Source organism: Sturnira hondurensis, unplaced genomic scaffold, assembly GCF_014824575.4.
Source record: "Sturnira hondurensis isolate 20B ecotype Veracruz unplaced genomic scaffold, ASM1482457v3 Scaffold0021555, whole genome shotgun sequence".
NCBI classification, from domain to species: Eukaryota; Metazoa; Chordata; class Mammalia; order Chiroptera; family Phyllostomidae; genus Sturnira; species Sturnira hondurensis.
The window spans coordinates 1120269-1146519 of record NW_028094186.1 but is presented as its reverse complement, the minus strand read 5'-3'; the positions used below and the strand labels follow the sequence as shown (position 1 = coordinate 1146519).

The 26251-nt window shown below is 52.5% G+C and overlaps 2 protein-coding genes across 4 annotated transcripts; both read left to right on the top strand.

Annotated features, from left to right (window-relative positions):
- Positions 1-1439: 1439 nt before the first annotated feature.
- CNKSR1 (connector enhancer of kinase suppressor of Ras 1) lies at positions 1440-11142 on the top strand. 3 transcript variants are annotated; one of them, XM_037032901.1, is made up of 21 exons: positions 1440-1650; positions 4010-4167; positions 4271-4452; positions 5058-5142; positions 5558-5599; positions 5728-5832; positions 6420-6479; positions 6593-6661; positions 6973-7074; positions 7158-7228; positions 7308-7381; positions 7525-7625; positions 7701-7731; positions 8111-8283; positions 8964-9037; positions 9204-9275; positions 9531-9604; positions 9760-9821; positions 9907-10006; positions 10081-10262; positions 10493-11142. In XM_037032901.1, the coding sequence occupies exons 1-21, from the start codon at positions 1455-1457 to the stop codon at positions 10760-10762; spliced, it is 2283 nt and encodes a 760-aa protein (XP_036888796.1). In that variant the 5' UTR covers positions 1440-1454; the 3' UTR covers positions 10763-11142. The 3 variants fall into 3 exon arrangements, with proteins under 3 accessions (XP_036888796.1, XP_036888797.1, XP_036888798.1); XM_037032903.1 differs by having other exon boundaries at positions 1547-1669; XM_037032902.1 differs by lacking the exon at positions 6593-6661.
- Positions 11143-11866: 724 nt separating this feature from the next.
- CATSPER4 (cation channel sperm associated 4) lies at positions 11867-25710 on the top strand. The gene is made up of 11 exons (XM_037032780.1): positions 11867-11926; positions 12046-12120; positions 12577-12720; positions 15960-16061; positions 20855-20952; positions 21121-21241; positions 21433-21566; positions 23318-23492; positions 24261-24472; positions 24800-24965; positions 25612-25710. The coding sequence occupies exons 1-11, from the start codon at positions 11867-11869 to the stop codon at positions 25660-25662; spliced, it is 1338 nt and encodes a 445-aa protein (XP_036888675.1). The 3' UTR covers positions 25663-25710.
- Positions 25711-26251: the final 541 nt, after the last annotated feature.

Sequence of the window (26251 nt, the reverse complement as noted above, 5' to 3'; positions counted from 1 at the left end):
CCCCCCCCCCCCCCCGCCCTGCCCCCGCCCCCGCCCCGCCTTAGAGAAGAAAAAACAAGTTCAGAGAAGGGTAGAGTTTGGGCTCAGTCTTAGAGCAAATGGTACTGATTCTGTCTGATTCCAAATCCTGGGAGTCCCCTGGCCTGGGCTGGCCTCTGCTAATAATGAAACTGCAAATATTTAGTGTGTTTCAGATGGTCTAAGAGGAAGACTTTTTTTAAAAAAAGTTTATTATTTTTAGACAGAGGGGAAAGGAGGAAAAGAGGGAGAGAAACATCAATGTGTGTTTGCCTCTCGTGTGCCCCCAGTAGGGGGGACCTGGCCTGCAACCAGGCATGTGCTCTGACTGCGAATCCAACCAGCGACCCTTTGGTTCACAGGCTGCCACTCAATCCACTGAGCCAAGAGGAAGACTCTTAACATGGGCTTCACAATTCAGGGGCCCATAAACTTGGGTAGAATATATATATATATATTTTTTTCACTAAGCTCAAACCAAAATTTGCCATTTCCTTCCATATGGATTGAAGTGGTAGCAGTATCTGTGGCTTTGTCTCCAATAGAAACCACAGATTTTCATATCAAATTGTGATGATTGCAAGTACCTCAAAATGTTTATGCTCATAACTATTTCAAAGTCCTGATACTTTTTAACCCCCCGTTAAACTGCACTAGTTTCAAACACTCCTGCAGCATAGCTGCCGTAGACTGGGCACCTCTGTGAGGGCCTGTGACTTAATGGTGAGTCCTCCTGTTTTCCTATCGGTAACTCAGGTTTCTCCGTTACTTCCTTGCATTCTGTCTCTAGTTGATTGCTGATCAGTTTGTTTGATGGAAGTCAACGACTACCTCTCAGTTTAATGTGCTTATTCAAGCTGAGCAACAGCACACCGATGTTGTTAGAAAAGGAAATATAACTTTGATAACCTGCCAATCTTGTTATTTAATGATAATAAAAACATTACCATACTATAAATTTGTGGATTTTACATTTTTATACTAATTGTCCTCCATGTAATCTTCAGCATTTTGTTTTACACTTTTAAAATTATTATTCTGAGTAAGGGTCCAGAGATTTTACCAGATTGCCAATAGGGTTCTCGGTACAAAAAGTTAGGGGCTAAGACCCCTACTCTAAAAGATGTAGAGCTATTAATTTGGGGATTCTGCACAGCAGCCCATTTTACAGACAGGAAAACTGATGCAAGGTGGGTAAATTATCCCCCGGTCCAGCAGCTAACAAGCTACAGAGTCGTGCTTTGCGGCTTCGCTCATTGTTCACTTTCCAGCCCCTTATTTCAAGCTCGGGTCTTGCGAGTCCAGTTTGGGGCGATACCCCAGGCCGGCTCTGAGGTCACATAAGTCAAACACCAACGGCACCGCCCCCGTATCCAGCAGCCCTGCAGCCCAGAGCTGTCCGAAGGGAGTGTACAAGGCGGGCAGGCGGTGGGCCAATGGCTGACTCAGTGCCTCACCTGGCCAGCCACGTGGGCCCAGGTATGCTGGTGGCTCCGCCCAGTACCCAGCCCGGCCCCTCCCCAGCCCTGGGCTCTGGGAGCGGAAATTCCTGCGCTCGCGGGACGGAGCGAGTGCCCATCCCATCCGGCGGACTCTGCCATGGAACCAGTAGAGACCTGGACCCCCGGGAAGGTGGCAGCCTGGCTAAGAGGTGGGTGGAGCCGGGGCAGAGTTGGTCTGGAGAAGCGTTAGGACCGGGAGAGGTAAAGGAAAAAGGGCCTGCTAAGGCTGTCAGTTGGTTAGTGTGTGAACAAGTGTTTATAAGCGGCTACCCTGTATGCGATACTCTGCCAGGCAGAGATGAGCCCGGGAGGCCCGCGGAACCCAAACGGATCTTCCATTGCCTCGAGCATCCCGAGACTGCCAGGCTGACGAAGGGAAGGCGGTGGGTGTAATGAAAAGGAGGGGGACGGTCCCAGCGCGGCCCACACCCACTATTCTGAGTGTTAATCTGAATGTTAACACCCATTATGTGTTCATCCTCCCTCTACCCAGGGCGTAGAGGGCTGTTAATTAAACCCATTTTTCAGAAGCGGAAACTGACGCATTGAGTCAGGAAGTGATTTGCGCAGGCTTTGGAACAGGGCCTACCCTTTTCCCTTCTCCCCACCGGTGCTCCTAGGGTGTGAAGCTGAAGCCCCAGCCAAATGAAAGGGTTGGCACAGCCCCTCCCGCCCCAGGGCCCTCCAAGGGAGATGCCCCCCAGGCTCAGTGAGCCTCAATGGGTGGGGTGGGGCCCAGACACCGGACAGACTCTGAGAAGTGAAGACCTCTGACCTGAGGGTGGGAGGGGAAGGCGAGTCAGGTGGTTTCTCCTAGAGGGGGAGGGGGAGTGAAGGAGGCAGGTGTCAGGGTCAGGGTAACCAGCCTTCATAAAGGGATTCAGGGTCGAATTTACACTCCCAGACTGGGTTTTAGGCCAGCCCCTGCACTCGCCACTTCTGTGACCATAGGTCTCAGTTTTCCTCTCCATTAAGTGAGAATGGCAACTCAGGCATCACCAAATGCATAGTGACACAATCATGCCAGGTGTCTGAGCTGTACACAGCTGTAGCTCAGCGTCAGGGTCTGTGGGGGACAACACAGCACACTCACTGTACATGGGGAAGAAGTTGCTCAAGGGCCTATAGCCCTGGAGTGCCAGATTTATGACCCCTGTCCAGGGCTCTAACGTCACGCAGGGAATGAGGGAGAGCTGTCCGTCACTCACAGCTTCTCTGAGAAGGCGTTTGACTTGCTTGGAATGGCAGGAATTCCTTCAGAGAGTGAGCAAACTGTTAACCTTTATTTGTATCTGTTTTCTCATCTGTAAAATGGGAATAACAGCAGTCTCTAGCTTCTAGATTTGGTGAGGATCAAATATCTGAATATGTTTAAAGCCCTTAAAATGTTGCTCCACTCATAGTAAGCATTCGATAGAGATTTTTCTTATTTTTGAGGGTCTACCTTGTGCCAGGGAGGGCTGCAGTTAGAGAAGACTGATTATTTAAGGCCCAGTCCTTGAAGAGCTCTTGATAAAGTGGGACAGGCTGTGCTCAATGACAGGGCTTTCTGGGGGCAGTGGGGGCAGCCCCGGGGGGTTGTGGAATGCTCCCCGGGGGGAGTTAGATGAAAAGGGAGTGAAGGAGCTGGATGGGCAGGCCAAGCAGAAGGGGCAGCACCTGCAAGGACCCGGAGACACATGAACATTCCAGGAGCTACCGGGAGTTAGTGCTCTGGACCTGAAGTGTCGAGTTTGAGGGGCTATGTTGAATGATGAGGCTGAAGAGGCAGGGGGCAGCCTGTCATACCAGGCCTTAAAGACCATGGTAAAAAGCCTGGTGATAATAATACAGTGGCTGTTACTGTCAACCACAAACCAAGAAATGGGCCAAGTGTTTGGCATGTATCGTGTCATTTCCACATGATTAGGAGGTAGATGCTTTTATGATCACCATTTACACATGAGGAAATGCCGACAGTCGTGGGTTTGATCCCCGGGCAGGGCACGTATCTAGGTTACGGTTCAATTCCTGGCTGGAGCTCGTCTGGGAAGCAACTGATCAATGTTCCTCTCTCACCCCCTCTCCTCTCTCTAAAATCAATAAATATATATCCTTGGGTAAGGATTTTAAAAAAAATTACTTGCTCAAGTGCTGGCACTCAGGTCACCCTGACTCCAAAGCCCCATCCATGTTCTTCATCCTGATTTCAGGAGACAAGTGAGCATCAGAATATCTGGAGGATTTGCTAAACTGTGGACTGCTGGGCCCTACCCCTGGTTATTTAGCAGGTGTGGGATGGGGACAAAACTTAGTATTTGTATCTGGCTCCCCAGTGAGGCTGCTGCTGCCCTAAACCATCCTACCTCTCAACTTAGTAGCCTCATCTGGGAAATGGGCAGGACACAGCCTAGATCACAGGGTTGTTATTAGGAACAGATGGGAGGGAATAGGGCTTTATGGGAGTGAAGAAGTGGCCAGAAAACTCGTGACACCTGCTGTCCCTCCAGGCCTCGATGATTCCCTGCAGGACTATTGCTTTGAGGACTGGCAGCTGCCTGGCAAGTACCTGCTTCAGCTCTGCCCCCGCAGTCTTGAGGCTCTGACCGTGTGGCCTCTGGGCCACCAGGAGCTCATCCTGGAAGGGGTGGAACAACTCCAGGCACTGGTGAGTGAATGGTGGCCACACTGGCTGCAGTTCCCACCTACCTGGGGCTGTCTGGAGGGCTGGCCACTCGCCAAGGAGGTGACCTGTTTCCTCTCTGGCACAGAGCTCTGGTCTACAGACAGAGAACCTGCAGAGCCTGACAGAGGGACTGCTGGAGGGGACCCGTGTCTTCCAGAGCTTAGTAAAAGGCCGCTTGGAGGACTGTCATGAGCCCCCCACTGATGTCCTCAGTGCGGCTGTGGATCTGGTGCGTGAGGCCCGTGCCCTCCTCTTCTGGCTCAACAGGTACCCCAGGCTCCTCCTAGTGCACAGATTGGGGTGACTGGTGAGGGGACCCTTCTCATCCTTGGCCTCCTCAAGGCGTGGGGGAAAAAAAACAGCTTGGCTCTTGCTCAGATATGGTAGAACAGGGCAGAGGTCAGTTGACCTGTACAGGGGCACAGGGATGCCTGAGTTCCCACCCGCCCCCCAGCCTGTAATCACAGCAGTCACGTTGACGACGGCGCACAGAGGGCTTCTCCTCCCCTTCACTGGTTGCTGCTTGTCCACAGGTCCCAGCACAGTATCACCTCCTCGGGGAAGCCTTCCCTGTTTTATACTGTCAGAGCTTCCTACACTTCAGAGCAGTTGAAGTTAACTCATTGTTGATGGAATTATGTGTTTACCTTCTGTTTCCCCGGTGCCTAAACAGAGCCTTGCACTATTAGGTGGTTGACCAACAAGCCCTGTCAAAGCTCTTGAGTGGTATCAATCATCTCTTACTCTAAACCAGAACCCGTCAGAGTAGGTATTATCCCTACGTCTCAGATGAGCAGTCAGTTCTGGGTGCTTCTGTGACTTGACTGTTAAACACAGTTTGCTAACCACTGTTCCATCCTTCCTCCCACCAGGTACCTCTTCTCCCACTTAAATGACTTCTCGACCTGCCAAGAGATTGGGGACTTGTGCAGGAAGCTGGGCCAGGCCTTGCAGGAGGTAGGATAACCAGGGGCCAGGCTTGGCCCAGGCTATCGAGACCAAGTCAGGCGAGAGCTTTTTATAACCTGTGAATCAGCACAAGATCGGGTGTGAGGGTAGGAAGAGGAGAGAGCAGGAAGAGAGGTAGCCAGACACCAGGTAGGGGGCAATGGGAGCATGGGGCCTCCTACCTGGCAGGGGCACCCCTGAAACTTTGACTCTCAGGAGGGGGAGGGAAGAGGGCATGTGTGGCAACTTCTGGGAGCATGGTGCCACCGCGGGGGAGACCTTGGGGCCGGAGCTCTGAGGTCATGTACTTCTGGGAAGGGGGTCAGGGTTCAAGAGGCAGGGAGGAGCTGCAGGGAGCCCAACCTGCCCTCCGGAGAAGGCAGTGCCCCCACTTAGGGAAGGCCCCTGCTCTCACTGCTTCCAGGACTGTCCAGCAGCTGAGAAGGAGGGCCAAGTCCTGAGGATTGTAAGTGTGCGGGGGGGGGGGGGGGGGGGGGGGGGGGGAAATAGACNGGGGGGGGGGGGGGGGGGATGAGTGGAGATGGGGTGTGGTGGGTAGGGCTCAGGCTGGACATTCTGCTCCCCGCCCCCCAGTGCAGCCACGTGGCTGGGATCTGCCACAACATCCTGAGCTGCAGCCCCAGGGAGCTGCTGGAGCAGAAGGCCGTGCTAGAGCTGGTACAGCTGGACAGTCCTTCGGTGAGCTCTCACCTCTCCCCTCTCCCCTCTTGGCAGCTTGGCCTAGGCCCTGAAACATTGTCCTAGGATTCCACAGAATTCTGTACTGTTATGGCTAGAAGGCCTTTTTTGTTCTGATGTTAAAGGCACAGAGGACTTTCGGGGATCTCACTGTTATTCAGCACTTTCCCCAGTCCTGAGGGGGCAACAGCTGGTATGGTCTCAGGTGACACATTCTAGCCCTGAGTCATAGACCTGGAAGGTTAGGGGAGAGGACATGAAATTTTCTGCTTTAATATTTCCAGTTGGGAAAACCGGAGCCCCAGCCCTGCCCTGCCATTCCTGCTTACCCCTGTAGGAGAGCTGCTAAAAATCTCATACCTTAGAAGTCAGCCACCCCAACTTCCCGCTGACCCTTCTGGAGGACGAGGCAGAGGCCCACAGAGGAGTGACAAGCCCAAAGTCACACAGCAAGTTGGGCAGTGCCAGCTTGGGGCCAGCTCTTTCCCCAGTTCTGCTCTCCCAAGAATTTTATTACCCAGCTGGGGCCCTGCCCACTAGCCCTTCTGTCCCCACACCCAGAGTGACTATAACCTCTACCTTCCCAGGGCCTGGAAATCCACACCACCGGCAACTGCCTGCACTTCGTGTCCCGAGTGGGTACCCAGGTGAGTGCCCCACACCCTTTTCAGCTGCCCCCCCACAAGACCCTTTTATCTGCCAGCCAAGCCAGCTGCAGACCCAGGAGGGTGCACCCTCTGAGCCCCACCTTCCATACCAGGTCCCCTCCAACATCCGGCCGCAGATCCTGCCTGGAGATGAGATTGTCCAGATCAACGAGCAGGTGGTGGTGAGTGAGGAGGAGAGAGACCTGGTGGGAATGAAGGGATTACTGAGTAAGACCCAGGGCTGGTGGGTGGGGAGGGACTCTAGGGAAAACGAGGGTTGTGGGAGGTGCCTTACATGATGTGAGCCAGCTCATACAGGCCAGAGCGGCCTCAGCAGAGCCAAGGTGAAGGGGATCATGGAGGCTTCCTGGAGGAGGAGGCCATGAGGCAGAGCAGGAGGATGAGAGAGTGCTCCAAGGGGGAGGACCATTGGGTTGCTTCAGAGCCTCCTGCGCAGCTTCGTCCAGCCCAGTGTTCCTGTCCTCTCCCCCAGGTGGGCTGGCCCCATAAGAATGTGTTGAGGGAGCTGTTCCGAGAGCCAGCCAGGGTCAGCTTGGTGCTGAAGAAGGTCCCAGTGCCGGAGACACCCCCACAGGTACCTGCCGCCCAACCTGGCCTGTGGCCTGCTCTCAGATTCCTGTTGCCAGCTCCATCACCCTGTTTCTGGTTGTTCCCCAGAGTCCTCCTCGGACCCTAGGCTCCCCACAGCTGAGGGTCCCATCGCCGGCTCTGGGCCCACTGTCCCCCAGGTAAGAGGCTCTGCCCCAGGTGCGTCTTGGTAGGGGAGCCTCGAGTTCATCTCATATCCCCATGCTCTCCTCTCCCCAGGGCTCCATCCAAAGACGTCTTTGACTTCAACCTGGCTTCAAACCCAAGTCCTGGGCCCAGCCCTGCCTCAATAGGTAGTTTCAAAGTCCCACAAGTAGATGGCCCAGCAAGGACACGTGGGGAACCTGGCTCTGAGCCCTGGACTCTGACACCCCCACCCTACTGCCAGGTCTGGGGCTTGGCTCACGGACCCCCCTCTTTTCCCCTTCCCTGACAGACTCTGCCTCTCTTCACCCTGAGCCCCTGCTCAACGCCCCTGCACCCCCAGCCACAGTCCCAGCAGGGGTAGCAGAGACTCATGGGCCCCCAGAAAACAAGGTAAGCTGAGGGCTCGGCAAGGAGGGGCGTGGCTCTGGACCCAGACCCAGCTCTAACCCACTGTGGTCCTTTCAGAGTCCTGACCCTGGTCGGAAGAAATCAAAAGGTATGAGATGCACCCGGCTGGGGCGGGGTCCCCTGACATGAGGAGCTCTTAGAGGTCTTTATAGTGCTGGACAAGACCACCCCCCACCACACACACTTCACACACAGCCTCTTCTGGAAAGAACTCTGTTTCTTGGGTCAGACGTACCTGTGTTCCCAGCCCCGGCCTGTCGTGAGCTCTGTGACTTCAAGCTAACAGCTTGTCCTCTGGTCTTTGATTTCCTCACCTCTAAAACAGGGAGTCATTCCTCCGAGCCAAACAGGTGTAAGGTTCCAAGCACAGAAATATCTGGGGATGCTTGTGGTGGGCAAGGGAGCAGGTTTGGGGGCCCAGGTGTCTTGACAGCCCCACACTGAACGCCCGTGCTGTGCTGCTGCAGGCGTGGCGACGCGGCTGAGCCGCCGGCGGGTGTCATGCCGGGAGCTGGGCCTGCCCGACTGTGACGGCTGGCTCCTGCTGCGCAAGGTGCCCAGTGGCTTCATGGGCCCTCGCTGGCGCCGCTGCTGGTTCGTGCTCAAGAGACACATACTCTACTGGTACCGCCAGCCCCAGGTGAGACCCCGCACACACCTGAGTCGCCTCCGGGCCACAGTTGTTGCTCCTACTCCACCATCTACTCCCATCTGTGGTCACCCAGGTGGGCCACAAATCCTCATGTGCCCCAGTGCTCCTGTCCCTAAAATGGGGACACTCTTCAGAGAGAAATGGGCTCCTATGTGTGTAAAAGCATCTTTCCTTCCTCTTCTATGCTGTCCATGCTAGTGGTAGGCTGTTTCTTCAATTGTTTCCTCATTGAACACACATTCAGGTGCCTACTGTGTGCTCAGCTCTGGGCTGGGCACCACAGACACAGGGAGGACTTGGGCAGTTCTTGCTACTCCATGCTGGTGGGGGAGGGAGAATCAAGGTCAGTACAGGGAATACATGCTGTGGCGAGGGAGAAGCCTAGGGGATGGGTAGGAGCCCACAGAGGAGGCCAGTCCAGCCTGAGGAGCGGTGAAGACTCCCTGAGACATCAGTGGCTGGGGGTTGGTCAGAAAAATGCAGGAGAAGGCTCCTCTGTTTCTTGGCTCAAAGGCGCCCCTTGGTCACACCCCTTGCCCCCACCCCAGATTCCTGCCCTGAGCTCCTGACACAGAGGTCTGTGGTTAGAGAGCCCAGGAGGTAGCCTCGGGGGTCTGAACCTCGAGGGTATTGGGGCTTCATGCTGATCCTCACTGTGGTCCCCCCAGGATGAGAAGGCTGAGGGCCTCATCAATGTCTCCAACTACAGTCTGGAAAGTGGGCATGACCAGAAGAAAAAATAGTTAAGTCCTGGGCGTGATGGGGCAGGGTGGCGGGGAGAGAAAGGAAGGTAAAAGGTAACAGTGGGGGTGGGGGTGGAGCCACAGGGGCCGAGATTGCCAGTGCAGCCTCTCTGGGTTCCAGATGGGCACACCCAGGCTGAGTGTAGCCCCTCTGCTCCCTGACAGTGTGTTCCAGCTCACTCATGATGTGTACAAACCCTTCATCTTTGCTGCTGATACCCTGACAGATCTGAGCATGTGAGTGCCACCCCCACTAACACCCAACCTCCCACATGAGTCTTGGGAGCCTGGATTCAAATCTCAGCTGCTCTCTGATGGTGCTTGATCCAGGCACACCTCTGTCTCAGTTTCGTCATCTATAAAATGGCTAGTAAGAGTTCCTACCTCTCAGAGTTGCTCTGAGGATTGAATCAGAAGATGCTTTTGCTTTGGGGGAAAGGCCCTTGGTACACAGTAAATGACACTTCCCTGAATGCATTTGCCCCTCTGCAGGTGGGTGCGCCATCTCATAACCTGCATTTCCAAGTACCAGTCTCCAGGCCGGGCCTCCCTGCCCCGAGAAGAAGGTAAGTATCTCACAGGGATGGGTCTCACCAGGCCTCACCTGATCCTTTGCCTTTCCTGGGAGAGGGGCTGGGAACTCAAATGCCTAAACCTGCTTCCCGGCCTCCAAAACCCCTGTGAAGCTTAGTGGGTTCCCCACCTCTCCTGTCCACCCCAGACTGCTACAGTGAGACGGAAGCAGAAGACCCTGACGATGAGGTTGGGTCCCTCTCATCTTTGGTGAGTAGGGGCCTGGGGGAGGGGGTGAGTAGCAGGATGTAGCTCTCAGACTGACACCTTCGTCTCTGCTCCACCCTGCCTACAGCCCAGCCCTGCCCAAGCTGTGGGTCCACTCCAAGGAGACACATCACCTGCCGCCTTACCGACACAGGGCAGCCTGCAGACCTCCTTTGGCCTTCCAGCAGGTGCCGTGCTGGGGTTGGGAGCTGAGACGGAGGGCTGGGTTGGGCACACCCTCATCCTGCTCCCCCTCCCACAGATAACAGTGAAGGGTCATTGGAAGGAATGGTACGAGGACTGAGACAGGGTGGTCTGTCCCTCCTGGGCCAGCCACAGCCCTTCACTCATGAACAATGGCGGAGCTCTTTCATGCGGCGCAACCGAGACCCCCAGCTCAATGAGCGAGTGCACCGTGTGAGGACACTACAGAGCACCCTCAAGGTCAGCTGGGAGGCGCTGGGCGTGGCAAAGGGCTGGACTCTAGGCTTTTGGCTCTGATTCCTGGCCCACAGCTCTGGGCTCAGCGTTGTACTGGACCAAGTTCTAGGCTCCCGATTTGAAGATCCGGACTAGACTAGGCCAGGTGCTGGGTTTTAAGTACTCAGCTCGGGGCACAGGCGCAGCCACCCTCCCTGGTGATCATGGCCCCTTAGCCCCTGCTGTCTTCATAGGCAAAGCTGCAAGAACTGCAGGCCCTGGAGGAAGTGCTAGGCGACCCCGAGCTGACGGGAGAGAAGTTCCGACGGTGGAAAGAGCAGAACCAGGAGCTCTACTCAGAGAGTCTGGGGGCCTGGGGAGTGGTGCAGGCTGAGGGCAGCTCCCAAATCCTGACCTCAGACTCCAGAGAACAGTCTTCTCACCCTCTGACCTCTGACCCTGAGGAGCACTCCCATCTCAGCTCCTTGACCTCAGAGAGCAACCTCCAACCTCCGGATCTCTGACCCTGGCCCGCACCTAGCTCCCGACCTCCTGATCTGAGGACCACCTCCACCCCAGCCTCCACCCCAGCCTCAACACGTCTAGCACAGACCAGCCTTGAGTTTTGTTCAGGGTTGGAGGTAAAACAGGTCCATGGTTTCACCCCAAGCTGACCCCTCTGCCTGAGCATCCACCATTTCTACACCCCTCTACCCCTTGCCAGTGAAGGAATGGGAGGCTGGGATGAAAGAAACTCTCCCATCTGTCCTCTGACCTGTGGGGCCGTGAACCTGCCTCCCTCAGGCCCTTGGCACTTCTCCCCTCCCCAAACCGATCTGTAGGCGTTCTTCACTTTACACAGAGACACTTTTCAACCAAATAAAGCCAATTTTGCTAACATGAATTTATGTGTGCCTTTAGCTTCCATATTAGAATCAGGAATCTGCTCCCCCGGGGGCTGGGATAAAAAGCTGTCAGACTGGGAGGAACACTTTTGGTAATTAGCCCACAGGGCAGCCCATGCCTGGGCTCAGCACGAAGCTCCTGTCTACCGGGATGAAGATTGCCAATCCATGGCTCACGAGGGCTTTGACTCAGGTCATCTGTCCCCAGCCCTTTGGAGACCAGAGGGTGCTTTCCTGCTTCATGTCAGAGTGAGAGATAGAGACCGGCCTTTCACTCTAGATGGAGAACATACCTGACGTGGAAGAGCAGGGTGGGCTCCTGGAGGCCAGGGTGATGGGATGGATAGCCCGTGGGGAGGGGTGCAGGTTGGTTTACCAAGAGGAGAGCCTTGAGGTGAGACATTTTCTCCTTAGCCCAGCGTCATCTCCAGCTCCTGGATCCAGAGTAGGGACACACCCCTGTGTTTCATCCAGGTCGTGGAGACCTCACCTGCTCCCATCAACCTCTTGACTTCTGACCTCAGCCATAGCCCTTAACATCTCTGACTTCCTCCGTATGGAATAAGGGGGTTCAATGGGAGGAGCTCCTCTCAAGGTTGGAATTCCTAGGTGGAATGCAAATGGCTGGAGGTCACAGAGGCCTCTATGATATCACCACAAGGGGGAGCAAGACCACTTGGAATAAGATTTCTTTGAGGAGTGGGAGGAAACTGAGCGACTGCGATGGAAAACTGGTGGCAGCAATGGATCGACAGCACCAATATCAAATCTTTGAATGTCATGGTAGGTGGCCCCTGCCCAGCCCCACCACTCAATCCGGGCATCCCAGGGTTGGGTGGGGCACAGGAGGACTGTACTAGGGGCTGGGGCCGAGCTGACAGGCCCTCTCCTCGCCCCCGCAGAGGTCCACTCAGGAGCACTACATCCGGCCGGAGGAGCAGGTGCTCATCGACCGCCGAGACATCACCAGCAGAAAGGTCAGGGCAGGGCTGGGCTGCATCCGTCCTCACCCCACAGTGGCCTTTTTGCAGGGGCACCCACAGGGCAACAGACCTCATAATAACTCTGCCCCTTTTGCCTTCCAAGTGTCCTTCCAGAGGAGACTCCCTAGCAGTAATCCCTGCAGTCACACCCCATGACTTGCTGGTTAACTGCCTGTCAGCGCCACCCACAGGAACCCATATATAATGACGGTCACCCACTACCAGATATTCTAGAAGAGCCTCCCTCGCAATGACCCTCACAAAGATCTCCCAGCAGGGAGCCATTTGGGTAGGGACCTCAACACTGATCTCCCATTCCCTGATTCCCTCTTAGGCCCCTTCCCCTGAGAGGGGCCTCCCCAGGGAGCCCCACTCACTGAGAGCAAACATCCAGGCAGAGGCCTCCTACAGCGATGCCTGCCTGAAGAAAGGTCTCCTGCCCTCTCCCAGGATGCCTGGGATGTGCAGGAGTTCATCACCAGAATGTATGTCAAGCAGCTGCTCCGACACTGGGCCTTTCAGCTGCTGCTGGCGATGCTGCTGGTGACCAATGCCATCACCATCGCGCTCCGCACCAACTCCGCCCTCGATCAGGTGGGACTCTAGCCTAACTTCTGCACCCGCTGATCTAATGGGGGCCCGGGGAAGGCACTTCCCTCTCTGAGCCTCAGGCTCCTCATCTGTCCATGATGATTGGATTGGCTACTCTTCAAGGACCTGTTAGCTTTGACCTTCCAGTAGTCTAGCGATAAAGACATTGTGGTGGAAGGGGCCCAGCTTTAAGGAATACATTGCTTTTGTATAAAGGACAGGAAAAAATGGTGTGAGGAGAGGCAGGCAAATGAGTGCCTTGTAGGGAAGGATATCCCATTTTAATCAATAGTCACTGAGACAGAATCTCTCTGTGCTGGGCACTGTACTGAGAGCCAGGGTTCCAGGTATGAACACCACGGACCTCAAACATGTCATTATGTAAATGCCTGAGTATCAAAGACTATGCTTTCAGGGATCATTTCTACAGTTCGTTAAATGCCTGGGTATCAGAGCACATGGGAGCTCAGAGAAGGCATCAGGCCTGATGGGTTAAAGAAAGGTCTGTGGAGAAAGGGACCCTTACGCTGATGTTAAAGAAAGAGTAGAAGCTGGCCAGGCAGAAAGAGGAGAAATAGCGTGTGTTCTCCGTGTCCAACAGGAAATCCAGGAAGACTTGATTATTTTACTTTCTTACAAGGAGGATGCTACACACATGAGTTGTGATATTTAAAATCAATATTTAAAAAATGTTCAGTGTGGTGGCTGATGAGCTCAGAAAGACGGTCAGCAGCCGTGTCTTTACATTCTGTTGAGGAGGGTGGCCTTTATCCCACATCGCCGGAAAGCCAGGGAAGGGTTTAAAGCGTGGAAATGATGTGACCAGATATGTTTAGAAAACTTCCAGTGGCTGCCACGGTGTGGGCCACGGAAGGGAGAGGATCGAGAACTTGAAAGGGTGAAGCAAGCAGGACCGTGTTGTGGAGTTTCAGGTGAGAGACGATGGTGTGGAGTAACACAATGGCGGTGGGGAAAAAGAGACCACAGGCATCTGCAGCTCCCTAGAGGTTGGATCCACGGGCCTTCCAGACCGGTTTTCTTCATAGCAACACTAGTGAGCACTTGCATGTGCTACCTTGGTTATCACCTGTCATCACCGCACGGACAGAGGAAGGGAGAGCAAGAAGTTATGTTTCTGGCCTGAGCAGCTACGTGAGGATGGTACTGTTTGTTGGGAGATGGGGACAGAGAAGGACGAGTCAGTTTGGGAAGGATGCTGAGTTCAGTTTGAGTCATCGGAGTGTCTGAGGTGCCCGAGCATTATCCACACAAAAATGTCTAGTAAGGGGTGAGAGGTCAACTCCCGAAAGGCCTCAGAGAGCACTGGGATGGAGGTGGTGACGTGAGGGTTGCCAGCCTCTGGGTTTGCTGAAGCTGAAGGAAGGAATGAGGTTGCCTGGGGAGAGGGAATAGAGTGAGAGAAGGGGCCAACACGCGGCTCTGAGGAGAAACTGCAGGTGGAAGGTGGGAAGTGCAGGAGGAGGTGCAAAGGGAGACTGAGGCGAAGGAGTGCCCGAGAAGTGGGAGGAAACCCGGGAGCTGTGCTCCCGGTGGGGCGGGCAGAGCATCAGCAAGGACTGTGGAGCTTCCTCTGGAGTTAGCTCTTATGCCCTTGAGGAGAGGGTCCTCCGAGGAGGCGGTGGAGGCAGAATCCCAACTGCCAGAGTTTGGAGAATGAGCAACCTGGAGGGCAGATCGCAGGCCCTGATGGATCAGGAAATCAGTTCAGAGTGCAGATGCTAATATTCTGATATAGAATGAAGTAGGAATTGTCTGTGTATGTGGAGGTGATGGTGGGGGCAGAGAGGGAGAGAGTCATGTTATAAGATATAAAATATATTTCTCTTACTACGGGTCCCAGTCAAACATGGTATAGGGTATGTGTCCATGGAGGGCAAATCCTAGAGGCCTGTGGATGCCAAACTGGTTTTGAACTTTACCCTGCAGGCCATGGTAGGCTTGTGGGTAGAGAAGGCAACTCTGATTTAGCCACAGATGCCATGACTTGGAGAAAGCAGAAGGACTATTTAGAAAGTTCTGGCCCTGGCTGGTGTAGGTCAGTGGATTGAGCACGGGCCTGCGAACCACACGATCACGGTTTGATTCCCAGTCAGGGCACATGCCTGGGTTGCAGGCCAGTTCCCAGCAGGGGACTCGGAGAGGCAACCATACATTGATATTTCTCTCCTTCTCTCCTTCCCTTCCTCTCTAAAGATAAATAAATAAAATCTTTTAAAATTAAAAAAAAAAGAAAAAGAAAGTTCTTTCTATAATGAGGAGAGCCTACTGCCTTCAGTGGCCAGTGGGGTAGAACTGAGGGGACAGAAAGCTCTTCCTTGTTGTAGGCAGCCATCCCTTGCCCACGAAGCCCTTTGGGAATTTGGAACAGGCAGGGAGCCCCTAGACCTTAACTCCCCACATGGGTTGAAGAAATTCAGCCCAGCTGGTGAATGGGGGTACAGTGATAGCAAGGAGTGGGTAGCAGGTGGTCTCCATGTGTGGCAGGGAGCCTTGGGGCAGAGTTTGTTGGCCACGGAAGTTAAAAGAGTGAGGAGTCCTGGTGACTTTTGTAACTTCCAGGGTAGAGTCAAGGGGCTGGGAGGTGTTAATAGGGTCACAGAATATAGTGGTGTCACAGCTTAACGGGCCCTAAGGGATCTCAGTCGGGGAAAAGCGAGTTGGGATTTAAACAGAATTCAACACCGCACAGTCATCCGAGCACAATCCATCCCCCCAGGGAGTGTGGTCAGGCTGGCCTGGGGGATTTGGGAGCCGGGTCAGCGAGAGTGGTTGGGACAACCAGAGAGGGGAGATGGAACTTGCTGTCTGCCATCTCAGCGGCCAGGGCTTTTCCTCCCAATTCGGAGCCAGTTCTGCCTCTCCCCTGCCTCCCTTTTACAAATGTCCTCACCCTAGAGGAGCAAAGGTTCATGGTCGGCCAAGTCTTTATTGCTAACTGTCTGACCTTGGGCACCTCTCATTTCTCATCTGTAAGATGAGAATACACCCTGCTTTGTAGGACGATGGCGATGGTAACGTGAAATGACGCGAGGGTGGTCTTGGCGTGGGGCCTGGCCTGTACATGCAAAGTGTGCCCTAGAGGAGCAACGACGATGCTGAGGATGAAGAGAAGCAGGAATACCAGCCTTCCCTCCCCCAGGACATTCTCTGTCCCCAGCCAGGCCCAGTCTCCCACTCCACTGACCTTTCTGTCCCTCCCTTTTTCTCTGTCTTCCATGTAGAAACACTATGAGTTGTTCTCTACCATAGATGACATTGTGCTGACCATCCTTATCTGCGAGGTCCTCCTTGGCTGGTTAAATGGCTTCTGGATTTTCTGGAAGGTGAGATCCCAGGCCCTCCCTTCCATGGCCCCTGTGCCTTCCTAGGAACTCCACCCCACCCTGTCCCCACCCCTGTGCTCCTGGCCCTGCAAACTGAGGAGCGTGTGTGTGGAGAGAGAGGGGGGAAGTGTGAGGAGGAGAGACCGACTGCTTCTGAGATGTCTGATGCAGCAACTTGTACTAGAAGTGCAGATTTCTAACCTCCCGCCGTTCTGTGATCCTGGGAAAACCTTCGTGTCCTTACATAAGAAATGAGATCGAGAGCATTCACCTTAATTTGCAGGGTTCAAGAGTAGGACTCAACAACATTTTTCTGTATAGGGCCAGATAAGTATTTTAAGCTCTGTGGGCCATCCAGTCTCAGTAGCAAACACCCACCTGTGCCACGTGTGACCACCTCTGCAGGGATCACCTCACACAAGGACACCGAAATTTGAACTTCATATAATTTGCATATGTCACCAAATGTTATTGTTTTGATTTTTCCCTACCAACCATTAAAAAAAAAATATGAAAACCATTCTTAGCCTGAGGATTTAAAAAAAAAAAAAAGAGCTACTGGCCATTGGCCCCTGGCCTAGAGTCTGCTGACCCCTGTTCTGGAGGGCGTCAAGGAGTCATCTGGGTGGGAGTGGGCCTGAAAGTTACATTAAAATAACTTTTCAAAAAAAGATTTTATTTATTTTATTTTTAGCAAAGGGAAGGGAGGGAGAGAGGGAAAGAAACATAAATGTGTGTTTGCCTCTCACATGCCCCCTACTGGGGACCTGGCCTGCCACCCAGGCATGTGCCCTAACTGGGAATCAAACCAGCCACCACCCTCCAGTTGCGGGCAATGTTTAATCCACTGAACCACACCAGCCAGGGCCGAAAGTTTCATTAAGTGAGACAAAGACTCAAACTCTGTGTTTGAGTAGGACTTCTGGAGTCAAGGGGTTCCTGGAGCCAAGACATTTATTTTGCCTTTGGGAATGATCTGAAGAGGTTTTAAAGGGGAAAAAACCCCCCAAAAAACCTATCCAAATAACCCCTCTTATAAAAAGGAATGTAAGAGGAATGTAAAAAACCCCTCTCATATAAATAACTATATTTAACCATTTAAATATAGTTACCAGAACCACCAATGAAAACTAAAAGCTTTCCATGGTTTAGAGCACCGGTGGCAAACACAAGGCCCGTGGGCCGAATCCCACCCTGCACCTTGTTCTCTCCAACCTGGCACCTGGTTTCTACCCAGCGGCAGTGCCGAGCTCTCGCTTAACCATTAAGGAGTAGTTACACTGATACAGTCCTAAAATTACACTCGGCCCTTTGAAGGCAACCTCGAGGCTGATGTGGCCCCCAGTGAAAATGAGTTTGACACCCCTGGTTCAGAGGTTTCACTGCGTAGGACACTGAATGTAAAAGCTAGAACAAGAGTGCTGAAGTTTGGATGTCTTAAAGACCGCTTTGGGCAAACAACACTCACGAGGATACTTCGTAGCAGAAAAGGAAAGGATGGTTCGTATTTACATACCTCCGCACTAGAGAGGAGAGCAGGTACCACAGTGCTTCATCAGAACTAGCTCCAGGATGCAGGCAGACATTTGTTCCCTAGGAGGGAACATTCCTCCTCCAGTTCTGCCTGAGATTTCTTTCAGTGGCAGTTAGGGGCCTGCACTTTCGAGGCTAAGCCCCAGAGCTTCTTAGCAACGGAGACTTGAGGCAAGCAAGAGGGTCTTGTGTTCCTCCAAGCCGCTCTATTCGTTCCCTAAGCCACAGGTTCTCAAGCTCAGCACCACCATGTGGATATTTTTGGCCTGGCTAATTCTCTGTGATGGGCACTGTCCTAGGCACTGTAGGGTGTTTAGCTGCATTCCTGGCATCTACCCATTTCTGCCATTAGCACCATCCTAATTGTGACAACCAAGAATGTCCCCAGACATTACCAAATGACCCCTGGAGGGCAAAATCACCCCCAGCTGAGATAATGCTCCAAACTCTAACCTTCCATCTGGGGCCAGGCTACCAGTGCCAAAAGCCAGGGCTTGTTAGAAGCTGTTTTTGCCTCCTTCGTCACCCTTAGCCTCTCCCCTGGGTCCTGGTACACAAAGCCTGCTTGCTCCCTGTTGCATGGCTGTGGTGGATGGGTTGGTGAGAGGAGGGAAAGGGAAAAACACAGGGAAGGGAGGAAAGTCTGGAAATTAACATCTCAGATATTACCCAGCCACGCAGAGATTCCCAGTTTTGTCCCCAGCTCTCACAGTTTTTTACTATCCTCATGTGATTCCTTCCTCGCCTCCACAGTCTATTTATCACTATAATCCTGTTTGTTTGTTTTGTTTTTTCTTAATCCCCACCCAAGGACATTTTTTTTCATTGCTTTTACAGAGAGGAAGGGAGGGAGAGAAAAAGAAACATCTATGTAAAAGAGAAACGTGGAGCTGTTGCCTCCCATACATGCCCCGACCTGGGACTGAGCCCACAACCTAGTTATGTGCCTTGACTGGGCATTGAACCCACAACCTTTCAATGTATGGGGCAATGCTCCAACCAACTGAGCCTCATGGGCCAGGGCTGCTACCCCTGTTTTAGCTCTTGCCTTGTCTCTTCTCACCAGGATGTTGCTATGTCCCCACCTGTCATCAAAGTGATCTTCCCAAAGTACACGCCAAAGTATCCTTGCTTATTTTTGCAGCTTCATCACTCCTGGCCTCACCCTTGGTGTTCCAGCTGCACCAAAGTGCATGTAGTTGTATCCCCCAGTGTGTGCATGCACGCACACACACACATTGCCGCTTCTCACCTCCTTGTCCTTGTCCATGCTGACTCCTGTCTATGCAAGCTCTTTGCCACTTATTTCACATGGTTTGCACCTACTTACAGCTAAAGATTCGTTCAAATGTCTTCTCTTCCAGGAAGTCTTCCTATCTTTCCCAGACAAGGTTAGGTGTTGCTCTGTGTCTCTCTAACACTATGTGCTTATCTCTCTTACCTGGAGTTAAAAATTTACTGCCTGTCCACCTCCCTCAAAATAAAACAATCTGTGAGTGCAGCAGGGCGAAACTCCTGTATCTTCAGAATGTGGTTCAAGGCCTGGTGTATAGTACAAGCTCAATACCAAATGGATAGAGGGACAGAATTGCAGACAAGCTGGCTCGTGTCTCCTTGTGTGTGTGTGTGCAGGTGCAGACACTCTGAATGGGCGACACCAGGAGACCTCATGTTGGTTGGACTGCCCGAGATATTTCAGAACATTTTTTCCATTAAAAAACAGTTTTCTTTTTGAATATTTAATGCAGATACATACTGGTCAAAACTTTATTGGGAAGTACACATAGCCCTGGTTGGTGTGGCTCAGTGGACTGAGTGCCAGCCTGGGAACCAAACGGTGGCCAGTTCAATTCCCAGTCAGTGCACATGCCTGGGTTGTGGGTCGGGTCCCCAGGTGGGGATGAACGAGAGGCAACCCATGGATGTATCTCTCACGCATCAATGATTCTCTCCCTCTCTTTCTCTCTCGCTTCCCCTCTCTATAAAAATAAATAAAATCTAAAACAGAAAAAGAAAAATACACACAGAATTCTCAATTTCACTCCTTTTCTTTCATCCTCGCTCCTTACCCACACCCTCTCTAGGTAATCTTTGTGTATTTATAGTCCCTGTTTATCCTCTTAGTGTTTATTTTGCAAACATGTATATATTCTTAGTTCTCCCTTTTTTAACAGTGGCATACTATACACAGTGCTCTGCACTTTGCTCTTGTCACTTAACAAATCCTGGCAAACTTTTAAAAAAGTTTTTGTTTATTTATTTTTAGAGAGAGGGGAAGGGAGAGAGAAGGAGAGGGAGAGAACCATCAGTGTGCAGTTGCCCCTCACATGGCTCCCCCTGAGGACCTGGGTCGCAACCCAGCCACATGCCCTGACCGGGAATTGAACCGGTGACCCCTTGGTTCGCAGCCAGTGCTCTGGCAAACTTTCTATGTCAGTACATGGAGATCTTATTTTTCTGCTACACAGAATCCATCAAATGAATGTGTCATAGTTTATTCATCCAGGGTTCAATTCCTAGACACTCTGGTTGTTTTCAACCTCATACAAATGTCATTTTGTACTTGTACCAGAGTTTGTGTAGGTCAGATGTCTAGAAGTGAGATCACTGGTCAAAGGTAAATGCATCTTTTGTTTATTAGATAGAGCCACTTCCCCTCTTTAGTAGCTGTGCGTGAATTTTTCATCCATGTGAGCTTCCTTCCCCCATCCCCACTTCTAGATGAGTTTGTGCCTTGTTGGACAAAGGGCTTGGAAAAATTTCCTCTCTCTTATACAGTGAGAGCTAGTTTGCCTCTGAACTGGCTATTGAAGCAGTGGTCCTTAATGTTTTTATTAGCATTTCTTTTCATTTTATTATTAATTGGAGTGTGTGTCACACAAAGCCTGGAGTATCCAAACACTTTCCTGTCACTTAACTGTAGGGCAAGGCCATTTTCACTAACTAACTTAGTACACTTAGTACACTAACTAAGGCGGTGCTCGGCTTAAGAACCAGCTGCATGTGTGTGAGTCTCCACTGCGTGTCTCTGAGACTGCACTTGGCTGTTGACACATGTATGAGACAGCGAGTGCGTGCCTGTTGGGTGGCATGTTTTGGGGGCAACAGAATGAGTAACAGCGGTGGATGGCAAGTGGCTGGCCCTGATGTGAGAGGAACATTGAGCCCCCCATCCTTGGGGTGTGGGGAAGGCAGACCCAGGATGTCTCCATGGGATGGGCCTGACAGACCCCACTGGGGCTGGCCCACCCCACTCCCAGGACGGCTGGAACATCCTCAACTTCCTTATCGTCTTTATCTTGCTCCTGGGGTTCTTCATTAGTGAACTCAATGTCATCTCTATCACTTACACCCTCAGGTGAGCTGGGCCCTCTGAAGAAACGAGGGGACCTGCCTGGGCCCTGGGGAAGAGATGGGGGTTATTACCAGCTGGGGATTAGTTCTGCCTGTCTGAACGGATGGGGTGGCAGTGAGGAGGAGGGGTCTGGGGAGGGTGGAGGGGCACCCCTGAGAGGCTCTGCCACAGGGTACTTCGTCTGCTGCACGTGTGCATGGCGGTGGAGCCTCTGGCCCGGATCATCCGCGTCATCCTGCAGTCAGTGCCTGACATGGCCAATATCATGGCCCTCATCCTCTTCTTCATGCTGGTCAGTGCCCTCCCCCACCCCACCCCCACCACTCCCTTTCCCTGAACAGGCCCTGGGTTATTGGGCTTACAGGGGTGTCTGGAGGAGAGGAGGGTCTGAACCCCTGTGATTCCCTTGGTAGTGTTCATTTGCATGTCCTACCTCCAAGGCTCTTGGGTGAAGTCAGGGCGTGTCTTCGGTCTCTCTGGCAGGTGTTCTCCGTGTTTGGGGTCACTCTCTTTGGTGCATTCGTGCCCAGGCATTTCGAGAACATGCCGGTTGCCCTGTACACTCTCTTCATCTGCATCACCCAGGATGGCTGGGTGGTCATCTACGATGACTTTCAGTGAGTCCCGGAGGGGTTTTGGTCCCCGAGCCCAGCCAGGAAAGGCAGGGGCTGGGCTCCCATGAAGCAAACTCCTGAGTGGGGACAGAAAAGGGCTCTGGATGGGAGTGGAGCTCCCAGGGATGGGGGTGAGGAGGGCCCACCACGAAGAGTGTGTCAGAACTTCAAACTGGAGGAAAGAACCCTGGGGCTGGGGCCTCTGGGTGTGTGCACTACTTGAAGACTCGTCCTCTTGAAACTCCACCCACTTGAAGTCCCACCACAGACCTACTCATGGGTATTCCTCCCATCATCCAAACACCTGAGCAGCTTGGCCTTGGGCAGTGGAGCTGTCTGCAGTTGCACTAGGGCTTCAGGGTAGCCTCCCAGCCTGCACCGGAGCCCACCAAACTGCCTGAACTCCTGGGAACTTAGGGTCTCATTTCACTTATTCTTAGACATGCTGCCCAAGGTCATGTTTGGCCTTGGATGGCTGCCTGGGTTCTATTTCTTACCCCTTTGCCATTAAGTCAAACCCCTATTTGTTTCTAGCCCATTCCAGGGAGTTGGGTCCCCTGACGGATTTCCTTTTATTCCCTCATGTGAGAGTCAAGTCCAGTTGGTGAAGGGTTTCTGCTGTCACTATCCATTATGATTTAGGTAGCGGAGAAACCAGAGGGTGTCCTGTAAAGGTGGACTGGGCTTTTGAGTCTTTGTCCCACCACACTGGTTGTGCAATGTTAGGCAAATTATTTCATCTTTTTCCTAAGTCTTAGTTTCCTCATCTGTCAATCAAAGATTATAATACATTATTAACTATGCCATGGATTGCTGTGAGGATCAATAGAAAATCTATATGAATCTCTTAGCACAGAGCTTGGCACAGTACACACACACACACACACACACACACACACATACACACACACACACAGAAGACAGAGAGAGAGGACACTATTATCTGGAAAATATATATATATATTATCCTCACCTGAGGACATACTTATTGATTTTAGAGACAGAAGAAGGGAGGGAGACAGGGAAGAAGAGAAATATCAGTTGGTTGCATCTCCTACAAGCCAAATTGGGAACCAAACCCACAACCTAGGCTTGTGCCCTACCCCTGAATTAACCCATGACCTTTCAGTTTATGGAACAATGCTCCAACCACCTGAGCCACATCAGCTAGGGCTGGAAAAATATTTTACGGGAGATTTAAAACACATGTTAATAGTGGATGGGATTTTTCCTGTATATTTTCCTTCTGAACTTTCTATAGTGAGCTTGAATTATGAGCTTTTTATAATAAGAAAGAGTACAGCCAATAGATTAAACTTGAAAATGCTGATGTGCAATCCCCACCCTGCAGGGCTGGGTTGAAGGCCCCACCACCTGGCAGTACAGCAGGTGCTCAGTAAAGAGCAGCCCCTGCCCTGACTGGTGCGGCTCAGTGGGCTGGGCATTGTCCTGCAAACCTAAAGGAGGTCGGTTCAGTTCCCAGTCAGGGCACATACCTGAGTTGTGGGCCAGGTCCTCAGCTGGGGGTGTGTGAGAGACAACTGACTGATGTTTCTCCCTTCCCTCCCCTCCCCCTGAAAATAAGAAAATAACAATCTTTTGTGTGGCAATTAGAAGTAGACAATAGATCCGCACAATAGCAGTGAGGCGATGAAAGTCCTAGCAGGCCTTGAGATAATTTCCCCATTTCATAGATAAGGAAACTGGGCTCAAAGGGCCAGGGTGGTGACAGGGCCTCTGGCTGTCATCTCCAGGATGGAGATCAGGGACTACGCAATGGAGATTGGGGGTGCCCTCTACTTTGTCACCTTTATCACCATCGGTGCCTTCATTGGCATCAACTTGTTGGTTGTCGTGGTGACCACCAACCTGGAGCTAATGGTGAAGGCAGGAGAGCAGGGGCAACAGAATCAACTAAACTTCGCAGAGGTGAGTGGGGTGGGGGAGCAGAGGAAGGAGAGGGAGGGTGTGAATGAGTGCTGACTTACTTGCACATATGTAGACGAGTGTGTGCTGGCACACTCAAGTGTCTGGAAGAAGCCAAGCCTGAGACCCTGAGGCCACATTCTCCACCTTGAGTGACAACTCACCAACTGTGTCTTTTGAGGGGTGTGGATTTCCTAGCTGTCTTGTTTCTGTGGCAACGGAAAACGGAGCAGCTGGATGACCTTAGGGCATTTAACCAATCTAAGCTTCAATTTCTTCTGTAAAATGGGAATGATGATAGTACTTCTCTCATAGGGCTATTATGAGAACTACATGGGTAAATTGACACATTCTAAGAACTCAATAAATGTTAACTACAGTATTATTTATTCGGAGGTAGAACTTCCAACAGGTTGGGGAGGTGGAGGGTGTAATACTTCTCAAAGTGTCAGGGGCCCTGGGCTGTGACTGGAGAGTAGATAGTGCTTTACAAGTTTGCTGGGTAGGATTCATTAGCGGTGAAATGGGGGTGGGAGGCTAAGTTTCAAAGAGGGGTGAGAATTTCCAGAGAGGTAGGGGAAGTGCTTGTGTGTGCACCTGAAGCTGAGCTCCCACAGCACAGTGGGGAGACTAAGTGTGGTTGGAGCTGAAATGAGGTACATCAGAATTCTGGTGTCCTGAGACTCGTCCTTCCCGAAGCCAAGCAGCTAGGGGCTGGGGAAGGTGGTATGGGCTGAGCTGTCTGTCCTCTCTCCGTTTCCCCTCCCCTAGACAGTCAACATGGCGGAGTATGAGAATTATGACCTCCCACTGGTGCACTGTGCGGTGGCCCGTCTGGACATGTCCGGCCTTCCTCAGGAGCCACTTATGGGAGGCCCCATGTCCAACCTCTCAGAAAACACATGCGACAACTTTTGCTTGGTGCTGGAGGCAATTCAGGAGAATTTGATGCAGTACAGAGAGATCCGAGATGAGCTCAACACGTAGGGCGGGTACTGGGGCTGCCCCTGAGTCCTGTGAGTTAGGGCTGAGGAGAACCTCAGATTTCTCTGGCCTTATGACCTCACCATTTTATTATGTGGACCCTGAGGCCCAGAGAGGTTAAGTGATCTGCCCATGGTCCCTCAGCCTTTTGGAGAAGCTGGAATCCAGACTTCTCAGTTCCTCTCATCTCACACAATCAAGTGATTGCATCACTCGGCTTGGGTCTCTAACAGAGTGGAGGGAGGATGAAGTGGGTGGACACCAGGGAAGTGGTGGGAGGGCTACCCTCTTTTTCCCCACTCTGGAATACACTCCTTCACCCTCAGGATAGTGGAGGAGGTACGCTCCATCCGCTTCAACCAGGAGCAGGAGGAAGCGCTGTTGCATAGGCATATCTCAAAGAGTCTGTTGTTGGAGAGCAAGTCTTCCATGGAGATCCGTGAGATAGCCAGCCAGCAAGACTTGCTCACTGCGCTCGTCAACAGAGAAAAGGTGCGGCTTCCCTCGGGCACCCACTCTGTGCTCACACCCCCCCGCAGCCCGCCCCAGTGGAGTCAAGCCTCTGCTGTAGTAGTCAAGGTTTCTGTCTATTCCAGGTTTGCCCCCCCCTCCACCAGACTTCCACACCCCAGCAGTCACTGCCAATCTGCCATCAGGGTTAGGTTCCACATTTCCTTCTCTAAGAGACCCTGCCACACCCATCAGGTTCTGCCCACTGAGCCACTTCTGACTCTAACGCCTTCAAATCTACCCTTTCTTAGTGAGGCCTGAGCCAGCTTAGTTCTTGCTTAGTGGCAGATACTTAGGCCCCCTGATGGCAAAGGACCCCTGGGTCCTGTTGAGGGTGCATAAGGGCAGCCTCCTTCTGAGGGAGGAAGCTTCTAGGGAGAAAAAGACACACACCCACATTAGTTTCTGCTTCCCATACCACCTGACTGCTATAAAATGACATGCAGCTTTGTGAATGTCCACAGCCTGGCCTCCCAAGCTCAGAGAGGACACTAGACAGGCTAGAGTTAGACGTATGAAGGACTTCCCTGGGAGGCCTGAATGGGGCACCCTTGAAGCTGGGGAAAGGGAGGAAGGGAGTATGTGCCATGTTAGTTGCAGGCTATTGACAAGACCTCTTGGTTTGCAGGTTCAGGAATCTAACACAAGTATACTCAACAAGCACAAGAGTAGCCGCTGAGAGGGCAGAAGGGGAGCCGAGGGGCCTGTGCGCACACACCCAGCTGCTGCATCTTCCTGCATCCTTAGCATGACTTGGCTAAGCCTGGCCTGAGCTCATCCTCTCCCTTGTACCTGGGAAGATGCCTGGGGCTATGGAGGGGGCAGCTTCTCTGGGCCTGTGCCTGTGAGCCCCAGGTTCAGAGGAGCCGGGATGAAGAAGGCCGAGGGATAAGTAAGAGTGGGAGCCCTAGAGCAAAGGGCTGCTGGCTAAGGCAGCCAGGATTTGCACTAAGGAGGGCCGTCTCTGGCATCCTGCTCTAGGCCAGAGCTAGATGGGGCCTGAGTGGGCCCAAGGACTAAGAGGAGAAAGGTGAGGCCAGTAAGGCCAAGCATTTTTGTACTGACAATAAAGTTTTGTGTTGCAATCAATGTGTCTGGCTGGTGGATCTCCAACCCCTTGGGGAAACCTTGCCCCTGATTTGATGGACAAGACAAATTTTGCCCCTCAAAAGCCTGACTTTCTGATGGGAGGGTCACTAACTACTCTCCAGAGCTTCCAGTCTAATGGGAGAGAGAATCCACACCCTCAACATTTCTGACTTAATGGT

What these genes read in the sequence shown, in the direction of transcription:
- CNKSR1 (XM_037032901.1), top strand. Translation starts at nt 1,455, where the DNA reads ATGGCTGACTCAGTGCCTCACCTGGCCAGCCACGTGGGCCCAGGTATG. An exon ending in TTGGGTCCCTCTCATCTTTG is followed by an intron (nt 9,822 to 9,906) that starts GTGAGTAGGGGC and finishes CCCTGCCTACAG; the next exon opens with CCCAGCCCTGCCCAAGCTGT. An exon ending in CACTACAGAGCACCCTCAAG is followed by an intron (nt 10,263 to 10,492) that starts GTCAGCTGGGAG and finishes CTGTCTTCATAG; the next exon opens with GCAAAGCTGCAAGAACTGCA.
- CATSPER4 (XM_037032780.1), top strand. Translation starts at nt 11,867, where the DNA reads ATGGAAAACTGGTGGCAGCAATGGATCGACAGCACCAATATCAAATCT. An exon ending in GAGACATCACCAGCAGAAAG is followed by an intron (nt 12,121 to 12,576) that starts GTCAGGGCAGGG and finishes GCCCTCTCCCAG; the next exon opens with GATGCCTGGGATGTGCAGGA. An exon ending in CGCTCGTCAACAGAGAAAAG is followed by an intron (nt 24,966 to 25,611) that starts GTGCGGCTTCCC and finishes CTTGGTTTGCAG; the next exon opens with GTTCAGGAATCTAACACAAG.